This window comes from Lonchura striata, chromosome 8, assembly GCF_050655825.1.
Source record: "Lonchura striata isolate lonStrDom1 chromosome 8, ASM5065582v1, whole genome shotgun sequence".
Lineage (NCBI taxonomy): Eukaryota > Metazoa > Chordata > Aves > Passeriformes > Estrildidae > Lonchura > Lonchura striata.
In genome coordinates, this window is record NC_140710.1 from 22,478,212 (window position 1) to 22,504,431 (window position 26,220).

A 26,220-nucleotide genomic window follows, 5' to 3' on the forward strand; every position below is an offset into this window, starting at 1 on the left:
CAATTCAGTAGAAGCTGGGGGAGCTAAATTGTGTTGTGCCAGTGTGGGTGCTGCTGTGGGAGTCTGAGAGAAGCCTTTAGGAACTGAGTCCTTTGTGGCTGGGCTGTAGGAGAACTGAAAGAGTCCTTATTCTGGTAGCAGAACTGTCTCACCCCCTACAAAAAGTACCACTGATGTCATTTGGTGGTCGTGTGAAGCAAAAGCAATGAGGAGGAGTTGCTGAAGGGTGAATGAGTGTAATACCAGCCCTTGTTCTGGTGTGCTGGTATGGCAAGATTTCCCCTTTTCATACTTGCCACTGCTTTGTCACTCTTTTTTTCCTCATTTCACCAATGATAAGATGAGCTATAGCATCATTGGTGGTTATCTCTACTCTTGCTACAGGAAGTTGTCTCAATTAAGCCGTTCACAAGGAGGTTTGTCCCTGCTGCTTCTTAATTAGTGTATGGCAGAAGAACATGCCATGGAGTTCCTTTAGAGGAGAAAGTGTTAATAAAATTATTTTCCTGGAAGCTCTCCTTTCAGAGGTGAGAAACATTTGCAGAACCCCCTCATTTTATGGGATGGTAGCTCTTCCTCCATGGAGATGAGTCATAAAATAAAGGAAGAAGGAAAGGAGGCATCAAGGAGATGGTCAGGAAAAGGGACACAAAGATATATATATATTTGGTGTTCTCTGGTTTTGTGAGTAAGGAACAGATAAAGAAGTTAGGCAATAAATGAATGGCAAAATGAGAATAAACAAAGAAAATACAAAGTAGGAGGTGTCCAAAGTAAGAGATGAAATGAAGAAATGTGATGAAACCGCAATTTTTGAGCAGATAATGTAAAGAAGCATAGTTAGTTTATTATAGGATAAATGAGTATCTTAAGAGACATGCTATTAACCCAGTCTCTAGCGTGTTAGGAATAAAACCTGATCATTAACTTCCAAGAGTTTCATTTTCAACCTATGAAAAATACAAAAAACCCTTTGTGGTATGAAAATAGTGAGTAACTGAATGAAGTGACATGTTTTTTTCTCTGCACCCACACCTACTTTGTTATATAGATACCTCTGATTATCTATATAAGTGCCTGTGGGTCTCTGGTGTAGGCACAGTATGTCAGTGGTATTCCTGTGAGCACTCACCTGTCTACTACCACTTCAATTCTATTTTCTGCTCAGCTTCTGCTATTGGGCAGCATGTCACTCCTGGAGCCATGGGCAAGGAACAAGCCGTGTCTGCAGTCTTCTCTTTTCTCTTCCAAGCTAATGCACAAGAATGATGCCATAATGCTGCTTTGTGAATCAAGAACTGCAAGAAAAGAATGAAATTGATTGTATATGAAGTGCTGTCAAAATCATGAGTAACACTCATCTCTTCCCTTTCCTTCCCCCAGAAAGAATGATAAAAGGAAGTGAATAATCCTAAGAAAAACCAACAGCAATTCCCGGAGAAAATATTTTTTTTTTTTTATACAAGTGTTTTCTTTTATATCTTTATCTTTTAAAAGGGAAAAAGTTGAAATTTTCATCTCTGAACTGGAAATATATTTCCCTTTCTCTCTCCCTTCTGTGAGAGAGGAGAGATGGATTTTCATCTTGCCAACAGGAGGAAAATGCATTATGGCTCATTTAAGGTCCTCCCTCTTTTTCTTCCTAAAGATTATGGGGATGGCAGATGGAAAATGATTAGCCAGAAGCTAAATTAAAGAATTGCATGGAAGTGGCTTTGTATATCATGGGTTGGACAATATATTCTGTTTTCTTTTGTTGCTAGTTTTTTTTTCCTCACTGATTTCTCACCAATGCTGGCAGAATGAGCTAAGTTTATAATTTAGTCTGATTATTTAATCTTTAGAGCTGGGAATAGATTTATGCTCTCCTGTAAACTGGCAAAAGCAAGAGCTCCCTTCCCACTTTTACACCCCAGCAGTGTTCCTCTGCCCTGTCCCCCCGTTCAAGAAGTGGATGGAAAGGAAGGTCTCCACAAATGTTAAGCATCTGTTATGAGTGTGGGGCCTGATCTTATTCTCAATCAAATAGAATCTAGATGTGTTTGCTTCTCTAAGATAAAGTTGGTTTAATTTATGAGTTGTAATGATGTAGAGGAGAGGCTTCCTTTCACCTGTGCAACTGTTCCCCTTCCAGGAAGCAGACAGTGTTTCTCAGTAATTCTTGTGACCTGGCACTGTTGGGGAAGGAGCCACAAGGGTTGGTCCAGTCTGATGGTGACTGCTGTAATTGTGGTAAAACAGTGACCCATCCCCTAGAGTTTGTTGCCATAGGTATTAATGAGTAGATGAGATAACGAAACTAAACAGAATCTTGGGCATCTTTCAACATATGTGTGGTCAAGGCAGTGGGAGGGAGGCAGTTCTTTGGCCCATTGGGACTGTGAGGGAGGAGGGAGAGAGCACACCAGTACCCATTTCTGGACATGGTGTTGACAGAGATTGACAGTGTTTGACGATTTTTCAGGAAATGCTTTTATCACAGTAGTTCTTTAGTTGCTTACAGTAGATTTTGAAAGGTTCTGTAGAATCACAGGTTAATTTTACTTTAGCATTTGTTTAACTTCTGTTGCTGTTTTTGGCTTTCTGACAAGATTCTGCTAATCAGTTTCTGTCTTTCTTGTTTGTGCATTGCAATGTGTGCAAATCTTGCCATCGATGCTCTTCCTCTCTTTTTACCTTTGATTATGGAAAAGGCTTTGAAGAAAGTAATTTATATCAATGGAAGAAACTGCCAGGTACCTTTTGTGCAGAATACAGGTATTTTTATGTTGCTCATTGAAATTATGTGAATAATAGGTAACAAATAAGCATTATCTGTGAGTCTGCAGAAAATATTTCAGCTGAAGTAGTATAGCTCCAGACATGTCGCAGTGTTCTAGCAAGATCTGAAATGAGGAAGAGGATAAAAGGCCAACAGAAAAAGGGACCAATCCCTTTGAAATACCAAGCAGAAAGATTCATTGGTAGAAGTGAGCATTGGGGTGGCAGATACACTCATCAGAATTACTGCATCTGCATGAGGGAGGGGAAGAGCTGCACTCTTTGAGTTTCAGGAGCAGGTAGACCTGCTTTTGGTTTGAACTAAAACTTCTCCCAGCTGTTCATGTTCATTACTGCATAGATTTTGAACAACAGCCTTCCCAGCTGTCTGCTTATTGCCATAAGGTAGAAAGTAACTCATCATTCTCTAGAATTTGGGCATTGTTTCAGTCTTATTGAGATTTGGTAGTAATCAATTTTCTGTTGCCCAGTAATGAATTCTGCTTACAAACTCTGTAATGTGGTCTCCCATTATTTGGAGAGACTGTCTTTTCAGTGGACAGGTAGTTTCAGAATTTTTTTTTTGCAGAGGGAAGGATAAAAATTAATTTACCAGAATCACTGGAGTACTCTGGAGAAAACGCCAGTTACTTTCCTTGCAGTATATGAAAGCTCACATGTTGATTCTGGCTGCAGCATCTTATCAGGAGAGATCATAAAGACTGAAACTTTCATTTATACTCAGTACTATTAGTAAGCCTGTTACTGATGGAGTAAGACATAAAGCTTCTTATGCCCAGTGCAAATGTTAGCGATTTCAGATTAGATGTGTTTATTTGTTAAAGGGTTGAACATTAAGATTTTGCTTTTAACTAATTCAAATAATTTGACTCATGCTGTTAATGTAAGTAAACCACATTATTTAAACAAAATTTAAAAAGATAATTAGTTTTATTTTTAAAAATAAAAGTTGTTTAACTAAAAGACATTATTTGAAATGGAGAAAAACAGTCTAAATATCAAAATTGATGGAAACAAAAGTATTGGAAGTTCCATTGAGTGTTGGGAAATGAATTTCAGCTGACAAAAACTTTACTTAAAAGCTGTCTGCCCATTTTTTAATGGATAGAAACACAGCTCTAGTATATCTTTTGTAGTGACATGAACTACAGGAGGATGTCTCAATTTTTTACCTCAAACCAGGTAATAAATTATGAGATTTGCAGGAACTAGGTTCTGCAGCACTCATCTGCTATAATTTAATTGCAGAGTTGTGCAATGATGTATCTGTGTCCATACATAAACGTACAGCAGATTTTATTGGACAGAGGCTTTTGCCTTTAATATAAAACCTACCTTTAAAAGGAAGTTCACAGTTCACAATTGGTGTTTATATCCAGTTGTCAGTGGAAAAATAGGTAGGGTTGGACACAGTCTTGAGGACAACTTCAAGATGGTTTGGTAGAATGTCTCCTGAAGACAACTTCAAGGTAATTCAGGAGAATGTGTACCTGTTTTATGATCTGTGACATATCTTTTCAAGGTAGTTCTTGATAATTCCTTTTGGAATAGATAGCAGTCAATTGTCAGACTCCAGAGAGATGTCTTTGTGCCTAAATAGTGCAAGGACTGTTTTCTGCAGAAAATATTCCCATGTGGTCAAGCAACAGCCTCTCATTTCTTTGCCTGGGAGCTTGTGCTGGATGCTCTGTTTGAGGATGTCCCCTGCAGCCTTTGGCAGGTGCCTGCCAGGCTTTGCTCCTGTGCACAGACGCTGCTGGACACCCCCAAATCTGGTGTCACCTTTGTGGAGTTGTGATTAAATGGTTGAGTTCTCCCTGGGACCCAGCTTTTCAGAACTGCCCCTTAAGACGTGAGCATTGTTCAGGCTTCACAGCAGTTCCCATTCTGTTCCTTGGAGTGGATGTGTCAGTTAAAGGGGAAGGTTATTTTAAATAACTAATGCATTTGAGAAATGCAGTCACCATTGAAACAGCAAAAAAAAAAGGCAAAAAAGAGATTTCTTTACACCAAGTATGCAAATTTCAATATGAAATACATAATTATCTTATCAGTATTTGCTTAAAGACAGAGTTGGCAGAATAATAAAATGTGGCACAGTTTGAAGAGCAGCACAATCCTATAGCTGCTTGTGTTATATGCTGTAAACAGGAAACTATAAAACATACATACTGCAGCAGCATAGAGGGAAATTTTTAAAAAGGATCTTACAGTAAGATGTTATTAAATAGAAAAGTGAGGAACAGTACAACAAAAGCTTGATGTGTAAGTAATCAAGTCTTTGCCTTTCCTGCTAGAAATAATAAAATTTTGTAGATGAAAAAATTATAAATGGTAAATAGATGCTATTGGGAGTGCTACACTAAAATACAGATTATAAAATGAGTTAATAAGACTTCAGTTATTTTTAAGGAATTGCATGCTTCCTTTGTTAAAGTAGAGAAATAAAATATAACAGACGTGCATAAGATGGGGAAATTTCTTAATGCAAATAGTATAGTCATCTTAATTCATAATTTAAGAATGCCTATTAAGAGGAGGAGGAGGTGACTGTATACATCAGGGGATATCCTGGATAACTATGCTCAGCTTTATTTCAGCCTTTGATTGAAATACTTGAAATGCTGATTTTTCTATAAGTTGTTGTGGTTTGAAATATATACTGTGTAAAAAAGTATGTGGACATAATAATTAATAATGCCATATCCTTTCTGAGTGAAAGAGCAAAAAACATGATGCTAAGCTGGACTGTGCTGTCAGTACAGTCTACACAGAGAGATAATATGGAAATAAACCTCATAAATCCCACTGTGTAGAAGAGGGAGAATGTACTCATTTATTTCTTCCCCCAAATCAATTCATAGTAACAGCCCAATAATTATTAAAATACCCATTATTATAAGTCTAAAATGAGAGTAATTGCAGAAGTGTGGTGTAAAGCTAAGAAAGGAGATGTTAATCTGCAAGGAAGAGTTTAAATAGGGAATTATGATATCCTTGGCTTTCTGCTGTGTAGCTGTCAGGCTCGGGCAGCTCGCTGGTCAATAGTGACATTCTGTGTGTCAGTGAGCAGAGTCTCCTGATACCTTAACCTGCAGTTCACACATTACTGAAGCTCCAACTGTCGAATATTCAAGTCCCTTGGTACCACTGCAGCTTCCAGACTCTCCTGACTGGCTCATGTTTCATTCTTTGGCAATTTGCCCTAATGATATCCCTCAGGAGCTTTCAGGCTCTCTTCTTTTCCATATTTAATCGTGTTATATTAATCTGAGGGCTGAGCAAACCAGGCTGCACAAATTGTAATTGTCTCTGATTTCTGCTGCAAATGGTCTTATAACTGCTTTTTTTTTTTTTTCATTTTTAGGGTAAAAAATACGTGTACAAAATTGTAGTGTAATTTTTTATTTACAAGTCTAAATGTCCAAGACAGCCAGGACATGAACACTTTAACTGCTGATCTGTTCCACAAAGAGGGTTGTTTTTTTTCCCCTTTAAGATCCAAAATGTTTTAGCACTTGCTGCATGGGCAGGATTTACATTTTATTTTTTGTCTTTGTTTTGTTATTGTGAAAGTTCATGTCTAATAAACAGTGCTATTATCAAGTTAAACTCAGGTAGTAATTTTGTGATAAAACAGTAGGACAGCCTCTTCTATTCCATCAGCTTGGTAACTTCTACATTACAGGGCATTCTCTTAAACTTTTTTTTCCCTTTTTATATGAGGTTTCTAGTGCTACATAGGATGGATATAGGTTACCTTGTTTGGAGCAGCCTGGATTTTTTCTCATTCTGGGATAACTCTATGCATGCATAATAAAATAACGAAATTTGAGAGACGCCCTTATAGCAAAGATAGATAAAATTTGAATTCTTTACATATTCCAAGATTATTTTGTTCACTTGTGGAATGAACTTGGCCCCATTTCTAATGAATTCCATACTTAGTTGTTTCTCTGTTTCGGGGGTAAAGTGGTGGTTGTGGTGTTTTTTTGTTTGTTTTAGAAAACCAGAGGTGTCCATTTTAAGTGGTAAGCAGTTTGTAGCACCTCCTTTCTTGGTCAAGGAGTCCTTCATTTTCCATGATCCTTGTGCCAGGCGTGGAAGTCTCTGCTTTGGGAAGGGAGTTTTGGAAAAATGTAATTAAGTTCCTTTGCTGTTACAGCGAATATTAATTTCAGATTTTTTTTTTTTTTGAGATAGTTTGGAAATGAAGATAGTGACACAAAAAGGAGTTAATCCTGCTTCTGTGTTTAGTGCTGTTCTGTGGCTTCATGCAGCTTCAGATCAATTCCAGTTAAAAATAGCAGAAATGGGGACCAGAAAACTCCCCTGAGTCTTTTGCACTCAGTGGAGGCAAGTGAAACTGGGGTGCACTTCAGTCCTGTGTGTTCATGCAGTACTCATGTTTGACCATGACTGCATCAAGTAATTCATGATTATTTCTCTTTTTCCAAGGGAATAGCTGAGCAGGGAGGGCTAACTTGTTAGCCTGACTTCTTGCAGATGTTGTGCTTTTATACATATGTTAGAGTTCTTTGTGGACGTGTTTTGGCAATTCTGAGTAATTTACAAAATTATATAATAGGTGGTTTGGGGAGTTTAAGATTCCTGCATGTCTAAAGTTAATTTAAGATTTTGTATTTTCTTTTTATTCATGTTTTTTTTTTGTTGCCAATTCTGTGTATATATTTTTGTTTTTAGTTAACTGCTTGTGTTCATGCGTCAGCTGCATTATTGTATCCAATGTATTGGCAACATATTTACATCCCAGTGCTTCCTCCACATCTTCTGGACTACTGCTGGTAAGACAGCTAACCTGTTATCCCCATATCTGAAATTCTTACCTGTCTTAGAATTCTGACTAACTGATGAAAACACTGATTCTTTAGTATGACTGAACTTACAGGATCCAGTTTATGAAAGCACTTAGGCCAGTGCTTAAATGATAATTTGACTAGGGATATTGCAGCATGCCTTGATATGGTGTTTGAATTAGTATCTTGAGTTACAGTGCTGATTGCTATTAGTGCAGCATTTAGAATCTTGTTTGTAAGAACTGTTTCTGTTGTATTGTTTAGAGAATTCATTCAATAATTTAAATGCAAACATGTTACAGTTTTCTTTTATTTAGCTTTTAAGTTGAAACACGTTATACTTATAGAAGCATTCAAAAAAAACCCTGATCATTTTTTCCAGAATCAGATGTTAGTATTCATCAGTGATTTACTATTTGTGTTTTAACTCAGCCAGACTCAGGATTCTAGCCAATGCCGTCCCAAAACAGCTTAAAAGCTCCTTTTGGGACTCCAAAATTTTTATAATAAGAATTCTGCTTCTCCTGATGGGTTTCTGTTCACATTACAGACTTTGTGGTTTTGGCACATTTTTAAGTTGAAGAATAATCACTTTTTGATTAATTTCTGATCCTTCAAGGGGATGATGTTTCCACATGCCTGTTTCACAATTTCTTGCTTTTATTCAGAGTAGTGGCAGAGATAACAAACGAGAGTTTCCATTTTCCATTTAAGCAGGAATATCCATTCCTGGAGATTTTCATTTAACCTAGACCCTCTGGGTCTCTTATGGAAAAATGAACCATTTCAAGCTGTTTTAGAGATTGTCAATTATTATTATTATATATAAAAACTGAGACCCAGCCAGATATTTACTGAGCTAAGTCTGTGTTTTCTTCATAGAAATAAATTATGCTTATATGTTTGCTGGGCTTTATGTTGTTGGTTTTGGTTTGAGTTTTTTCCACCTCAAACCTATGAATGTATTGGTGTTCTACTGAACTCCATTCAGTCTACTGAAATTTTGTTTTCAAACAAATTCTCACTATGTTTCCTGAAGCACCTTTTGTAGTTTTTCCTGAAGTTCACAATATTTGTCCATGGTATATACTTTTTCTGTGGTAATTCTTACAATTAATGTGTATTTTATTTGTTGTTTTAAAAGGAATCCCAAATGTTCTTCTCTAACTCCTCCTTTTACTTACAAGTGCAGCTAAGCCTTTCCTCTTTAATGATAGTTTTCTGTTGAAGAAATTGTCCTAATTTTTTCTCCTCCTGCCCTTGATAAAGTGCACCAAGATGGGGTAGAACTTGGGTGTGTTTCAGTTTTTTATTACTTGAGCTTCCGGCCAGAACCTTTGTAGTTTTTCAGATCATCCAAAAATGCTGTTCTCAGAAGGCAGATGAACTTCCTTATGCAAACTGTACCCTGTAGAGTGCATCCTGAATATGAGAAGATTTTTTAAAATTTCCCCTTCTCAGCCCAGATAATGTTTTCAGAAATAACAATGTTAGATGCTGTACACAGCTCCATGTGATGATGATAATAGTTGGGATTCTAGGTCAATGTGGCATGACCTGAGAAATTTTTTTACTGATTAAAAAGAAGCATGGAGTTTCTTAAACTTGTAAAATTCATTTCTATCCTTTATTCTCTATTACAGTAGAGTGGAGAAAAAAGTTCTCCTGTTTTAGAGATGTTCAAAAGGTAACATAAAGTTCATGAAGAGAAATGCACAACAGATTACTTTATCACAGTAGCTGTAGTTCAGACCTTTTGACTCAGATTTTTGTGCATTTACATTTCTCTTTCTGTTCATCTGAATGGTTCTTTTGTGAGAGGGTTTGGAAAAGTGTAATAAAAACACATAAATGACGTAGCTTTCCTCATGTTCTGGTGTATTAACAGTAAATAAATGTTCTCCTTATACATATATAATATATCAGGTTAAAAAAACCTTGATGAATTCTTAAGGTCAAAGTTTGTAGTAGGCCTGACCTAGTTTGCAGTCCAACAGGATCATGCCAATTTAAAAATAATAATGCAAAAGTTATTTTGCTACTTCTATTTTTTACGTCATTTTTGATAAGCAAAGTTCATTTCATAAAAGTGCCATTTTAGCTCAACATGTATTTTCATACCTAGAAATTTCATTGTCACTGTTTCCCTTGTGCTTCTTGGAATGTCTCCTATGAACTCTCATTTTCTTAACGTTGTTCTGAAATGGCTTTCAAATATATGAAGTAGGGGAATATCAATTAAATAATTTGTTCATTCTATGGTAGTAAAGCTTTTTTAAACAAAGATAAAATATATTTAAATCTATTAATTTAAAGATAAGCCTGATTCTGTAACTTTTTTTTTGCACAATGATCATATAATGTATTTTGAGAGAAACACACCTTTTTTCCTATTAGTTGGACTAAGAATCTTTGTAATATCATAAAGGATACAATTCTGTGGGGTTAGAATTTGATCACTCACATAAAGTGCCTAGCTGGTACATTTTGTAAGCAAGAAAAAGGAAGAATGTATCTTTGAGCAGAACAAGGCTATATTGAAATGATTTCAATACTTCCACTTGCGTTTTTAATAAAAAAAAATCTGTTAATTTCTATCCTGCTGCCTGATTTACAGGCTGGATTTAGACCTAATGTAACAGGTGATGCTGGAGTAGCCCAAGCCAGAGGGACAGTGTGGACTGCACCAGCCTCAGGACTGGCCAGGCTGCGAGTGCCAAGCTCCAGGCTGAGAACAGAGTGTCTGTTCATGGACTTCAGGAGGGTTAGCTCAGCCTTGACTGCCATTGTGGGAGCTCCAGTGGGAGAACTGGAGTGACCATCCAGAAAAAGAGATGTAAGAAATTTCTTTTTCCGGAAGATAGCAAAATATAGGCTGAGAAAGTAATATTCATTGTAACTGCAGCAAAAAAAATCCTTGTCACAGTTAATAAAAAATTGAGTTTTAAATTATGTTATAAAAAATAGATTTCTCATCTACATTTAAGTAAGTAAAAGGAGACTGTTGCACTCAGTGTAGTGGTGGTTGGTTTTCAAGAAAACTGTTACAAAAATTAAGTTAGAACATTGATACAGTAATTATATTTGAATAAAATTAATTTTTGTGAAGAAGAAAGCTAATTTCATGAAATTTTGGTCTAATATCTTGGCAAACTAAATCATCGATATTAGAATATGTGCCAGTTTTGTCTGTCAGTGATAAAGCATCTGTTATTATAGTGCTCTGTTGAGAATGTAATGCAATCAGAAAATTCAAGTTACTCTTGCAATAGGTCTTTATGAGATTTGGTCTCTTCTGAATTAGGATATACATATGCCTGTTTTCGTGAGAATGGGGCAATTATTTTCCAATTAGCTTGGATGTTTTGCATAACATAGTAATTATTTTGGGCAGTGATACCACTGATTGATATTTTTGGTGATAACATGCAAAAGCAAGAGAAAAACTCTATAGCAGCTCCCAGTAGTATCATAGTAAGCAATTTCATGTGCATATTACAGGCCTCTGCTCTTAAGACTTATAAAATTACTTTTTGCTGAAAATGATTAAATTGACTTTCTATGCCTGCAGTTTTTATTTCATCCATTTTCAAGATGTGCTTTGTACCTTTATTCTGTTAACTTCAAAATGGAAATGATGTAGCTGTTGCTTTGTTCTGTAGAGAAAAGAGCGACATGCTTCCCTTTTTAATAGCAGATTTATTAATGGAGCAAATCATCAGCTATCCTAAGTTAGCACAGGCGTGGTGAAGCCACTGGTGCAGTGTTGATATATGAGAAAGCAAGTGTGCATAAAATCCATACATGACATAGCACTTGTTTTCACTCTAGTTCTGTCTGTTCACATTATTTGCAACACTGAGGTATCCTGATATGAGGAACCTGAGGATCTGTTTTGCTGCATATTCTGCAGCAGAATTCTCAGTTATGTGTCAGCCATAACCATTCTAACTGGCTTAGTTAAATACGTTACATAGTACAAAGCAATCTTTAAACTATAGAGTGGTTTAAAGCTGTTTAAATCCCCTCTGAATATATATGGATATCTGCTCAGAAGTGACACTCATTTACAACTCCATTTAATTTGTGTTTAGTTCAAAAAGACATAAGGATCAGCCTGGATGAAGTCATCAGGAAGTGCTAAATTTTGTCAGTATTGGGCTAAGAAAAAGATGTGTGTAAAAATAGAGGTCTCTTTTCCTTTTTGGAAGCCCCATTGCTTAGAAATCTTAAGCCATGACAGTTTGCAATTCCAGCAAACCTGTATTTTGATGTCATAGACACTATGAAGTTGTTTGGGCTTCAGTCAGGCTGGGTTTTTGGTTTTGTTTGTTGTTTTTTTGTTTGGATTTTTTTTTTTTGTGCATTGATCCTCTCCTGTGGGACATTGTTAATGAGAGCAATTGGCTAATCCATAGGGTGTACAGATTTTTCTAAAATGGGCTGTAGCTGTAGGCAGGTGAGAATTGCTTTTTGTGGTCCCAGAGGTGGGACCAAATGGATGAGACCACGTGAACTGATGCAGTGAAACCTTGCCCCATCCTTGGGAAGTCAGTCACCAATCAGTCAGTGCCACTGTGATCAAATTATTGCCATGAGAGACATTACTGTGTGTGAGTTGTGTACCTTTGTATGTCATCTTCCTTCCATTATTTTTCAGGGATTATTTTTATTTAGTTTTTTTTTTCTCTGTGATCTGTTAGTGATTCATTTCCCATTGAATTGCCTAAACCAGCCTGTCAATTGCTCACTTCTCTGGAGTGAATATTGTCAATAACCTCACAGTACCCAAAAATCTCATGGTGATTGCTGAAGTTTTTTTCCTTCAGTGCAGAACACTGGGTATATTCTCGGTCAGATGCTGCCAGAACAGAAGACTGTAGGAAACCATGATAAATCAGCCTAGTTCAGTTTCTTGCTTGCATGCTGCAGGAGGTCTTACTGTGGCGGCTTTGTGTGGATATTTGTTCTATTTGGAGGGTACAGTTCCTTGTCTTATGGAAATTGGAAAGGAGAAGTTTATTATCTTGAGTTAAATAGGATATTATACAGCTTCCAAAGGCTTGCCAGGAGAGGTATTCAGAACCAAAACTGGTGGTAATGATGTTTGTATGGCACTGTGGTGATGGTAAGCAGGACTATGTCCTCCAGTTGGTGTTTTAAAACCAGCCCACTTGGGGAACATCTGTTGGGTTAGCTCAGTGTGGTCATTATTAGAACAAGGTCTGGATGAAAAGCTGTGGTGCCTCCTTGCTCATGCCTCATAGTTTGCAGCAGCATCCTTTATTTTGTTTAAATAAACTCTTTACTGCAGAGTAAAACAAAATTTTCCTTGTCTAGTAAACATTCCTGTAGCAACTGTGTTCATTTAATACTGTATTGAACAGTGACTGTCTACTAGGGTCTTATGTCCAAGATTTAGAATAATCCATTAGTGTTGTACTTAAAACTTGATGTTTTCCACTCCTTTTCTTCAGTGCACCGATGCCTTATCTAATTGGCGTCCACTTAAGCTTGATAGAGGTAAGTTTCCTGTACTCTGTGGTGTACTGGGAGGTGCATGAGGTGTGTGTGCCATGAAAAACTTTTTTATGGAAATGCTTTAGAAAAAATCCCTGTACTTCAGCATGCAGAATTACAAAATTTAAGCTTCATATGCTTTACTAAATAATATCTCTCATTGAAATCTTACTTTAGAAGTGTTTTATGAAGACTTGTAGCTCTACATCATGATTTTCTCGGTCTTATTAATAGCTCAGTGGTAGCTATTTTCCTTCTTTTTAGTACTTTAGCAACAGCTTATCCCAGCAATGAATAAAAATTTATTTTTCAGGAACAGGTAGAATTTATTTTGGAGTCACTGTCACTCAGATTATGGCATTATTGTGATTTCCCATATAATTTATGCTCTTGTCGCTCTGAAAACTTGAATCTAACCTCCATCCCATGACATTTCTATTAATTTAGAAATTAGCATTTTTTGCCAAAAAAAAAAAAAAAAAGAGGTGGCTTTTACAGATTTGAACATAAAGCAACACAGTAGAACTCACCTGACTGTTACATAATAGCTGGGTAAGAAATAGTTTTGCCTTTTTCCATAACCATTTAATAATGCTGCGAAGCCTACATGTGCCATGTGATTATCATGCAGAGTGTAGATAATTGACTTGGGAACATTTATTTGATTTGCACTTCTGCTAAAGCAGTTTCCAAGGATCAATTCACATCTGCTAAGGTGATGGGGTGATTTCTTTCCTGAGCCACCAGCACTTTTGTTTTTCCAAAAAAAGGCCTTCTATATAATCTACGCTTCTCAACTCCAGGCATAGCCTTCTGTGCTCCTAAATCATTATGACCTGCATGCATCAGTCATAATATCTTGATTAGGATGCTTTTTCTTATTCAATAAGGAAATAATGGAGCTGAAAGATCTGCCCTGAAAAAAGAAGTCAGTTCCTTCAGGAATTATTTTCCTTCACTGCATTATTATGTATTATTGTAGGACCATATAGAAAAGAGTTCCATCCCTTTTTTCTGAAAGGAACAAATTGTTTAATTCTTAGCTGCTAGACAAGTACACTGATGAAAAAGCATTTTTTCCATTCTTCTGTGGTAGCAGTAGGCATCACATGCTTGGTACTTACATAAATCTGCAAATAATTGTACTTTTTTCTGGTTTTCATCTGATTATATGATTAATATCCTATCTGATTTTCACAAATATGAGAGAATGAAATGTTGTTACAAGTATGTGTAGTTCCAGTATGTATTTATCCAATATATTCAACTGCATTCTGTATAAATCTCAGTTTTCAGGAATTCCTTTCAGAGATTATTAATATAAGTTTAGTGTTTGAAGTATAGGAAGTATTTTCAAAAGCTACTCTGAATGCTGTATCTAATTCACAATTCCTACATCTCAAGCTCCAGCTGTTTTTACCATTACTGTCCTTTGTATAAAATCATCATTTGTAATTTAGCACAGTATAAGAAAAATGTACTTCAGGAGGATACCATAGTAAATTGTTTCTCCAATTTTTTTTTCTTCTTAACAGAGAGTAAAAAATAGATCACTGGAGGATGTGGTTTTGCTAAATGTTGACACAAACACTCTAGAAACCCCTTTTAATGACCTGAACAACCTACCTGGTGAAGTGGTGAGTCTTAGACATTTCATTCTTTCTTTCTTTCTTATATAGGTGCTTGAATTACTCATAATTATTTTTGCCTCGTTTTGCTAACTGCTGTAAAAGGAATAAGGGGGTGAAAAACACCTAGTGCAGACCCCTATATTTGAGGTTTTTACCTTTTTGACAGCTGAGGAGACATTGAATGGAACATCATATTCCTTATTGTAAAAGTAGGATCATAATTATAAAGCTAGCTGCATTCATTAGGCAGAGCTGCTTTAAACGCAAGAGTCTCTTCATCTCATCTTAATCATTATATTACAAAGTAGGCATTTCTGTCTGCCTAGTGGCATGTCTTGCAAAAGAACGAGAGAGTTTTTGAAGGCAAAAAGAAGAAGGGGGCCAATTATCGGCTTCTGCTTCCCTGCCACCTGCCAGCGCTTTCCTTTTAATTAATGATCTGATGGCACTGGTCAATATAATAAGAAATGCTTGTACAGTTGGGGTCAGAAAATTCAGGCTTTGATCTTCTTCAACTTTGTGAAACATTTATTTGTTTTCTCTAAATTATTTCAGTTTTATTTTAATCTCTTCTATCCTGCTGAGGGCTGTGTGAATGAAAACCTATACTGTTTGTCATTTGCTTTGGCAGAGCAAAGAGTGCTTACTTAGAATTCTATTTGTAAATTAAACTGCAAACCCAGTTTGTCATAAAAGACATCTGATTCTTTTGAAATGACGAAAGCTGTCTTTTGTCTGTAAAGGATGATAAATTAAGTGCCAGTTCTTTCTGGACTTTGATCTTCCAGAGGGTGCCCCCCCTCTTTTTTTTTTTTGCCTTTTTTTTTCTTTTTTATTGCCTATAGGAGAACATACTCTGTATATCATTTTAAACAGTCACAAAATTCACTTATCTTGTTTTTCCCAGTAGAGCTCTAAAAGAATATAATTGTGAAACCACTGTTTTCATTATTCAATTAAAGATGCACAAGCTGTTGTTGTTGTCAAATAGTTGTCAAGACAAAGAATTTTATATCAAAAAATGAAATCGAAGAGTTAAATTTTCTGAAATTGTAAATCATAAAATACCCCTGTCATAATCAAAGTAAAATCCTGTGGTGGCATACTGTGTCTTATGTTACTGTTGATAATTTGTATATATTTAGTACAATAGAAGTCAAACTCTTGATGATAGTATTTGTGACACTGCCCTTTGATTTTAATGATCTAAAAACAAGACAAAACATTTTATAGATCATCTGGTCAGTCTTTGGACTCAGCATCAACTGTAGTTCAGAAATGTAAAAGACTATGAAAATTATTGTGATGTTCTGTGGTTTACATTAGTGTATTTATTATTAAATTGGTGTATTTTTGTGATGTTTTGTGATTTACATAGGCATGGATACAGTATATACATGTATATAGATATATACAGTAACTTTGACTGTACTCTGTCATTTGAGAGTATAACAAGTAAAGAAAGAGTCATTTTCTGGCATGTCAGGAGCTTTAACTGGCCTTCCACTGAGTGAATAGGGTTGATGTTACAATGTCATGAAGGCCTGCATGCTAAATAATAGCTGGATGTGGAATTGAGAATTAGGCATCATATTCCATGAGATACTGGAGTTACAGCTGGAGGTCCTTTGAACAGTCAAAATGGATCTCTGTGCAATAAGAAGCACTTGTCATGTGTTTTACAGGTGGATATCAAAATGATCTCGAAATAAGCAGGCTAGCATGAAGGAAATAGGGATACAGATCATCCTACTTCTAGAAGTGTATTTTCTCCCAGAATATATGCATGTTATAACTGTAAATCTTAATGTAGGTTATCCAAGTGTACAGGCTACAGACTAGACTTAAGATATTTTTCCATATTTAAAATAAAAAAAAAAACAAAACAGTGTTCTATGCAAAATAGACTTGCAGAATTTGAAGATTTTGTATTTAAGTTTTTAATTTGAATAATCCTATCTCTTACTTCACTTCAATCTGTAAGGGATTTTAATTAAACATTTTGATGGAATGCATATACAATTGTAGTTGGAAAACCTGGAAACAAAAAGCACAGACAAAAGGCACAGGACTGTGATTCATAGGGTTACTAAATGCTTGTCCTCCTTTTGCATTCATGAGGGGCAGTGCAGCTGCTGACATCTTGGGGAAAAGTGTAAGACACAGGAGTGTAGAGTCAAAATGGTGAGTCAGGCTTAAAACATTAAAGGGAATGTCAACGATACATGTGTGAAGCATTTTAACTCATATAGAAAAACCTCACAAGCATGCATACAAAAGTAGTAAAACTTCTGATGAAAAAATATAATGAGTACCTCTGAAAGGCATTAAAATAAAATGAAGAACTGAAAATATAAAAGAAGTTGTAGTCTTACTGTCCCTTTCAAAAATTGATTCCAGGTTGGTTAACAGCCTAACAAAAGAAATGCAGCATTTTCCAATTTTTCTAAAATTGTTTCTTGTGTCCAGAGGGAACAGAGTAATTATTTTCTTGATCAATAAACCTGATTATGTCCTCACAGCACAGGTATTTAATGGTTTACCCATGTATATGTGCTCTGATAGTGAATTTTTTCAGGATAAATTTAAGATTGAAAGAAACATTATTCTGTGGCGTTGTCTAATAAACTGTATAATAAATTAACTGAGATTTAAAGGCATTTTTAAATCATTCACTTAAGCATTTAAATTATAGGTACAGGCTAGATGACTTTCCATGCATGTGAACTCTATTATTCTGTCAGACTGACCAGTGGTCTTGACTGTTCAAAGGTCAGTGGTCACAGTTGTCCTGAATTACCAGTCCTTTTTTCATGAGGACCCTCTGCTGCGTTGCATGCTGTAATCTTCTTAATGGCTTCATTCCAATATTCACACATAATATTTTAGATTTATTGACTGTTAGAAATACTACCATGCCAGTAGCAGTTCCGCTACTCCTAAGGTATTTAAAATTGGAAGAATAAATCAGGGCAAGACTTTCAGGAATCCTTTGTTTTCTTGGAAGGGGGAAAGCCCCTCTTTTTTCACTCTTCTGACAAGAAAGCTTGTTTTTAAATTTCATCATTTCACTGTGAATTTGTCTATTATTTTTTAATTAAAAAAAAAGGGAGCTACTTCTCTGGGAGTAAATTTCTTAATATAATAATACTGAGATCACCACTTTAATAAGGCATTAGAAGAACATTTGTGACCACAGACTGAAATTTATAAATTTTGGGCCTGACCCTGCAATACCTGCTTGCACTTAACTCTGACATAAAGACTTCTTCTTTGCTCAGATGTGAACACTTTCCCAAACAGCTTGCAGAATTGACCGCATCACTCCTAGCAACCAAGTCTTAATGACTTGAAAATCATGGATTGAGCAGAACTTTTATAAATACAATCTTCAGAAAACAACAGACTTTATAGTCTTTTAGCTTCTTCTGTGGTTGTTAAATATTGTCAACTGTAAAAGGTACAGAGCTGTTGAAAGATGTGTAGTGTTTGTACTGCCTGGTACCTACACACTGTGATGCAGTACAGAATCTAAACTGGACTTTAGAACTTTAGTTTTGAGATTCCTAAAGTCATAGGATTTTAACACCATAAAATTGACATATGAACATTACTGTTCTAAAAGTAGCATTTGAGAAGTACGCTCTAATTCATGTAGAAAATTGGTTACTTTAGGCAGCGATTACTGGGAGTGCAAATTATTTTGTAAAATATGGTGATTAATGGTATTACAAAGAAATTAAAGACAGTGCATAATAGTGCAATTAAAACTTTTTTGCAAAATATAAACAGCATAATTTATAATGGTTTTTCCATCAGAAAATAGCCAAAAATATTACTAATATATTTTAGAAACTCAGAGCAGTCAGCAGTATTATGATGCAACTGTTTATTGTGAACTTAGAGTTCAAAATACTTAGAGTTGAGATTCTGTTGAACCTTGATATAGTTTTAGAAGCTAGAATATGAGATTAAAAAGTACAAGTTTTGAAAACATTTGTATTTAAGTAGTTGTTTTTGTCTAAATGATGAAATTTTAATTAAATGCTGGAGGTCTCCCTGAGATACCTAGTCCTCTGCATGTAGATAATCAAATACATAGAAGCCCTTTACTAGATATAGTGATCTAAATATCAGACTGGTTTGTTTTGAGGTTTTTGTTTTGTTCCTTTTCTCTGTGATCTCTTACTTTCTTGTTTTTGAGAGTGACCTTCTACTTACATTTGTAGTGGTATCATCTGACAGAGAGCAGCAAAAAGTAGTTTAAAACATAGAAAGTGTTGCTAATACCAGAGAAATGACTGGATATATTTTTTTCAGAGATCTCATAGTCATTTGGGACTCGAGTGTGTGGTTCTGTATTTCTCAGACAACAAACATATACAGACATAATTCTTCTGCATGTGTTTACATTTATATGTGATTCTTCTATTCACATGGATATTGAAGAGATATTAGTCATGTTTTTTGTCTATCAGATATTTAGATTTTTGGAGACCTAGAAAAGATGTATGGGTAACCATTTACATAAATGATAATTTTTGTTAGAATGACCAACACAGTATGTTTCTGTATTTTAGGTACACTTAATTACACATCATTCTCATTTATATCTTTGAAAAACTATTGTATTGATTTAAACCTTCCTGAAGTTCTGATTGCTCTTCACTGGCAATGTTTAGCAGTCCAATAAAGTCACCTTCCTATGAGAAACTGTTGCTAGGAGAAGATAAAAACAGTTTGCTTCTAGTGTAAATTAATAATACCATTTCTGCAGTGGATCACTGGTGTCTTTCAGAAATAAATTTTAACAGCATTCTAACCCCTGCAGTTTGTTGCTTGCAGTTCTTTATTTTTAAACTTTGTAAAAGGCTATTTCTGCAAGACAGATGCACAGAAAAAAAGTTTGGCATTCTTAATCATAGTTAGGTAGATAGATTAAAATATTAAAAATATGTTATATAAAATGTATATGAGGAAAAGATTTTTATACAGATGCCACTTGTTATTTTTTTGGCTTGGTGTTAGAATAATGTAATTTAAAAATAATTTTAAGTGCTATTAATGAGACCCCAAAGGGGTCTCACGTTTCCTTAGTTTGAGGTTCATGGATCCAAGCAATCACAATCCTGCTGTGTACCAGGTCCTTCCAAGGAGTTCAGTGCCCCCTGTCTCTTACCTATGCCTGCTATCCTGGCTGTAATCACTGCATTATTACTCTTTGGTTCAGATGTGGAACTGGGAGAATTTGATCTCAGCCTACCCAAGTGGGGCTGGGCCCTGACTAAGCACTGTCCTCTGCTTGCATCTTCACTGGCCTCAGCGTGGAGGAAGCCAAGGCAGGTCCCAAGGGTGTAGTACAAAAGGCACCCCTGATGGGAAGAAATGATGATGTCTGGTTCCAGACCAGAAGGCTGAAGGATAGTTTTATTAAAACTATACTATATTACATTAATATACTATTTAAAGAGAGACTATTCTATTCTACATACATACTTCTTACTTACCTATCAACTAACTAACTAAGTACTTGGGACTTCTCTGCTGAGAATCCAAGCCTCAGCTGGATCCCATTGGTCACTGAACCCAAACAACCTTCACCAGAATCCAACCCAGCAATCACTGCAGGTAAACAGTCTCCATACCACATTCCACAGGGGGAAAACAAAGGAGAAAACAAATAAAGATTGTTTTCTCTTCTTCTCTCTGTGCTTCTCCTGAGAGACAGAATTATGTCTCTGTCCAGAGGATGTGAATGTCGCACAAGGGCTCTTCAGGTGTGCTGCAGGCAGGGTCCTGCTGGGGAGGACAGCAGGCACATCAGGGCTGTGCCTCACAGACAGCTGTGGCTCACATGATCTTTGCAGGCTGCTTCTTAAGAGCACTGTGCTCCTGGTACTTCTGCAGAATAATCTGATGGAGCTTTTCTTGCCTTTAAGCATTGCCCCCTGAGAGAAGCAGGAGTTGGAAGAGCTTTCTTTGAACTCTTGGCATTGCCTTTCTGAGGCTCAAACTCCCTCCAGGACAGCACACAAAAATGTGTGTCTGTCCGGAGCACTTGCCTCCAAACTGCCAGCCCATTGGAGGGTCTTAATATTCCTGAGCTAATAACATGCCAGTATGGCAACAGAGCAGGAGATGGGTTGTTTTCTACTGATTTTTTTAGCATTTTTTTTTTTTGCCTAAAGCATCCTGTTAATCAAATTTACAATAGGGTGCTTAGGGTCTGCCAGAACTGAGAAAATTAGAAAATACCTTTTTCGTTTGTGTTCCCCATTTAGTCATGTAGTCCCTCTGCTCTGCATTATCTTTACCCACTCTCTTCTCTTAACCTGTCTTATCATCTGCCATAATTTCCCCAAAATCATAAGGTATAATTTAGAAGAATGTAGATTTAAAATAATGTAGAGACTTTTCTACCTTTTCCTTCCCTTACATTTAGAAGATGCTTTGCCTGTCTTGAGAGACAAAATTTTAATGGTAACAGTTCTTGCTCAATTAATGTTATTGCTTTTATTTTAGTCAAACTGTGCTACTGTTTGTGGGCAGGTCTTCCTTGTATGCATTTATTTTCCCCACAACGAAATCTTACTTTTTACAACTGTAAAAAAATAATACAATACAGAACGAAAGAAAAAAAAATCAAACCACAAAACCAAGACATGCATTTATTTTTTCAACCTTGAACTTCTTAACTGGTTTTTGTACTTGGACTTGTACTTTTTTTTTTTCCTTTTGAGGTGTAAGGCAAGAGCGTAAATGAGCCTTGGTGTGTGCTTTCCATGGGCTAAACGAATCAGGCTCTAAACTTTTATCTAGATCTGTGGAGCTTGGATATAAATTTGAAAGATCACAGCTATGGGGAAAAGACCTATACTGTAAAGGCCTTTCTGCATAGATTATGAACATCATAACTCAATAATTTTTTTTCCAAACCATAGTTATAATTGGACCCAATGGGGGTCTCTTTCTTTGATCAGATCACAGTAACTGTGACTTTACACTGGAAAATGTCACTACTGTGAAGGTTTATCACCTGTAGAGCTGGTCTTTTCTCTGATGCCATGTTCAGTTCTCATTAGCATTATTCAAAGTTTAGTTGTTAATTAGGTTGACACTTCAATTACAATCATCATCTACAAGAGCAGTCAGGACTGCTTGCATAAAGAAACAAAAAGATACTCATTCTTGCATATATTTCTGAAAGAATGAAAGCTGTTTTGGTGATAAGTTTGTATTTATAATATTCCTTTTAAATTGTAACTCGGAATGTTGCTTTATTTAGGGACTTAAATAGTGCTCTGTTGGGTACATTGCAATACAACGGGATGTAGAAATGTGCATTCTGTGTAATTAGAGTTGACTCATTTTCCAGGTGTCCCTCATGATGGAAATTAGGCGAGTATAGACTATATCTAGGTATAAGTCCACATATCTTGTAATAATTCCAGAATTACATTAATTTCCTCCAAAGTATGTTGAAGTAACAGTTACTTAAATTAAAACTTCACCCCTTTCTTTTTTTTTCTTTTTATCTAATTCTGTTTAACCAGTGGTTGTTATTTGCCAAATAAAAAAGACAAACCTCCTTTAAAAAAGTCAAGCACTATAATCGGAATACTCTTTTTTTCTTCTAAACTGTAGGCACTTCCTAATTACTGTTTTTTTTTTCTTTCACAATTATCCTCAAGGACAATTCTGGCAGTGTTACACTGAATTTGCAAAAAACTTTTCTCAACTATTTGACTCTGGTAGCAGGTACTCCCATGTTGCATGAGAAATGATATAAGAGAGGAATTTGACCTAAAATAAGAGATATTTTTTTTGGCACTGACTGTAAGTGACCATTAAGGGTCCTTAAAAATAAACCTTCATAGCTTAAATAAAATAGATCCAACTGTCTACATTCAAGCCAGTAAATACATGTTATGCTGGAAGAAAAATCTGCAATAAAATGACTCAGATGCATTTTACTATAAAATAATTAAGCTTATTTATGTCAAGAGGCCTTGGGAAAAAAAAGAGAGCATAAACCAATCTGCATTAGCACTCTACCATCATCCCCTGCCTTCATTTCAATTAACAGACCAGCAGGTGCTCCTTGCAGTTAAAAAGATAAGCTATCAAGGAGGAGGATGAATTTTTGGCTGACCTATAGACACTATGGTTTGCCTGCTGATTGGGTTCATACCTCTCTGTACCAATTTCTGAGGTGTTAATTTAACTGTTCCACTCTGTCACGCAGGTCTCGGCCTTGAAAAATAAACTGAAAAAGCAGTCGACAGCTACGGGCAACGGAGTGGCCAAGGCCTTCCTGCGGGCACAGGCTGCACTCTTTGGATCCTACAGAGATGCTCTGAGATACAAACCAGTAAGATGGCTTCCCTGGTGCTTTTCTCCCTGAATTTATAAGAGCATGGTCTCATTCTTTCAAGGAAAATGTGAGGTGTTTTATTCCGGTCTGGAATAGTCTATTTCTAATCTTACTCTGTGCTAAGGAATTGGAAGATGCCACCATCTCTTGACAGTGAATTGAACTGAAAAAGACTCATCCAAAGTCAGCTATTTTATTATTTGTATCAGTTTTATTATTTTTTTTATCTGATTCTAATAACATCTTTATATTTTATTAGTGAAGCTGCTCACACACCGTTCACATCTTTTAATGTGGTGAAGAACTGAAGTGGCTGTGCCTTTCAGACTTAGTTTTTCCAGAGGTTTTGCTGTATTGAAGGGCAGAAGCTTCTTTCCTAGCAGAAGCCAGATATGAGTCAAACATGCATTTCTCCTATTATACATTTATCTTGATTGTAGTTGGAACACAGGAGAAATGAAAACCCATTTCATCTCAGCAGAACCTCATAATCTGTATTTTTCATATTTTGCTGGTATTACATTTATTAATATTTTATGAGCTTTCATAATGTCTAAGTAATGAGGGTGGCACATATTGAGTTGAAGATAAAATAATTTATCTGAAAAAACTTAGAGATTAATTTCATCCATGAGTCCAGATTATTTTTCTTGCAAACTACTAGTAGTAGTTGGTTTGATCAAATGCACTGAGATGACCTTGGGTGAATCGAATTCCGAGGACCAGATGTTTGGTTGTCTGATGGATTCAGATAAATTCAGATTTGACAGGAGAAAATCATCCTCACTTGAGGAATCAAGTTAGTAAAGCTGTTAGGTGTGCAGAACATGGGTGGATATTTGTTTGGGGGTGAGAAGAGTGCTCTAAGGAGCTATGGTATTCTTTGATGGGAATAGTTATAGGATAGTTATTAATTCCAGAAAAGGACTTTGCTGGAGGGATCTCTAAAATACAGTTTAGCCCTTGGGTCTTCCTTCTCCCCAAGTGGTTCTCTTCCATGTAGTCTTCTGTGCCATGGGCATTTTACAGAGTAGCTGCCAGTGCCACTGAGAGCCGCTGTTGTGAGAGGGCAGGTAAGCTGTGCAGACATGCAGTTGTGCACAGCTTTAGTTCACCTGTTGGTGTTTAGCAGTTCTCTTACAGTATGGAAATTCCACTTGCATTCCATACAGAAAGGGCTGCACCTGTTCTAGAAATCACTGGATTTCAACATACTGCTTGTCTCAATGAAACAAATCATTTCAACAGAGCAGATAGTTATCCTTTATTCCATAGTGCCATCACCTGAATGTTATTCACTCCTTAGTCTAAAGGTGAGGACACTAGTCCATGCCAACTCATGGCAGCTTGCAGTAAGAGCTGTTAAGTCAAAAAGTGTCTTTTGGACACTTTGGACATGTGCAAACAGAAGGATGTCAGTCTGCTTGATGTGCTTAGCTCTATTCTGACCAGAAACAAGCTTCTGTCATTCCTTTGTTTTGGTAACTGTGGAACTGAGTGTGCAAGTTCTTTAACATCCTGGCTAGCATCTCATTTGAAATGAGCTCTCCTTTTAACTGATTCCCATTTTATTTCAGTTTAGCTGTTGGCATATCTGAGATCTCCATTTGCACTGTATTGGAAACAGTGCACTGTACATCATTTCAACTGGCAAACATTTGTCAAAATGACCTTTGAAGTCTTTCTTTCTGCATTATTTTCTTTTGCAGATTTGTCTGGTTTTGGCTCCACTGATTGCATATAGAAGATATTTATGAAACCATTGTGGCCTGATTTTTTTTTTAAAGACAAGTTATTTCAGAGTATCTTAGCAGGCAGAAGTCTGCTGGCAAATACTAGCATATCTTGGATTGATATCAAGCTGTCCAAAGACAAAGCATATTTAAAAATAAATAAAACCCCCTTGTAACTGTTATTTTGAGCTGTGTTCACAGCTTAACTAATAATCTTAACTAATTCTGTATTTCACTGAATTTTTGTTGTGAAAGAAAAAAATAATTTGCTCTGGATTAGTAGAAATTAAAAATATTTTCATGTGATTATTCTGCTCATTCTGCATTTGCCTTCTCCTTTCTGAATTGGAAAACTGAAAAAAATCAAATCACATTTGGCTGTATTAGGAATATTTGTCAAGAGTCTCAAAGCTTGATAACAGCTATTGCAAAAAAATACTTCCCTTTGTTTTGGAGTTTGTGGTGCCGGGTCTAATGAGGCAATTTCAACCACAGCTACAGCTCAATTTCCATTCTTTCAGGAACTCAAGTAGTATTTGTGTAGAAAGTTTATAGGGGTAATGCTTAAATGAAAGTATTTTCCATATAGATTTGAAATACTTTTGCTATAGATAAATTTGTGTTTTCAAAATCAAGATCTGAGGTGTTTTGGGGTCCAGTTCTGAGGATCACAAACCTCCTGGTGAAAAATAAAATAATGTATTTGGACAGTTACCAATTGGTTGAAAGTTGAAAAACATGTCTAAGTGAACTATTTTCTTGCAACAGTTCGTCCTGTATGATTTCAGCTTGAAACACGAAACAACTGTCATTAATATTCACTTTGAGTAAAGAACAGCTTTAATAGTGTCTGTACTCATCCAACACTTCACTCCAAACGCTGTTCATCACACTGAACACTCATTCTGTGCAACTGTTTGTTTGCAGCACAGGACAGATTCTCCCCGGTATAGCAATATGTCTTGGACAAACGTCTAGCAATTATTGAAAAAAATGATTGGTGAAAGGCAAAATGGGAATCTTCAGGGGTCTTGCAGAGAGTTCGTGGGCCTCCAAAGGACCATATGGAAAATCTGACTACTCCAATACAGACAGGAAATATGACATGTAATAGAGAAAGTTTATAGTATTTTTTGTGGATATTAAATGATAATGAAACACTTAATCCAGTAAAAGAAGAAATAGATGGTTTTCCTGATTTAATAATTACTAAATTAACCTGTCACATTGATTTAACTGTTAAGAGTACTTTTTAATATGCTACAATTTGCATTAGCAAATATTGTATAATAGGAGTGGATGTGTAGAGCAAAGCAGCCCAGCTAGTGCTAAGGACCTGACATTCACACAGTGTGCATTTCTGC

General features: G+C 36.1%; 1 protein-coding gene across 4 annotated transcripts in view; it reads left to right on the forward strand.

Annotated features, from left to right (window-relative positions):
• Positions 1 to 26,220, forward strand: part of DENND1B (DENN domain containing 1B) — a 152,496-nt gene that overhangs the window by 87,869 nt on the left and 38,407 nt on the right. For 3 of the 4 annotated variants that reach the window (XM_021547477.4, XM_021547487.4, XM_085585984.1), the window contains 4 exons: positions 7,486 to 7,586; positions 13,076 to 13,121; positions 14,654 to 14,755; positions 22,995 to 23,120. In XM_021547477.4, coding sequence (XP_021403152.2) covers positions 7,486 to 7,586; positions 13,076 to 13,121; positions 14,654 to 14,755; positions 22,995 to 23,120 — 375 coding nt within the window. The remainder of the gene's footprint in view (positions 1 to 7,485; positions 7,587 to 13,075; positions 13,122 to 14,653; positions 14,756 to 22,994; positions 23,121 to 26,220) is intronic. The other variant, XM_085585985.1, reaches the window with a different exon arrangement.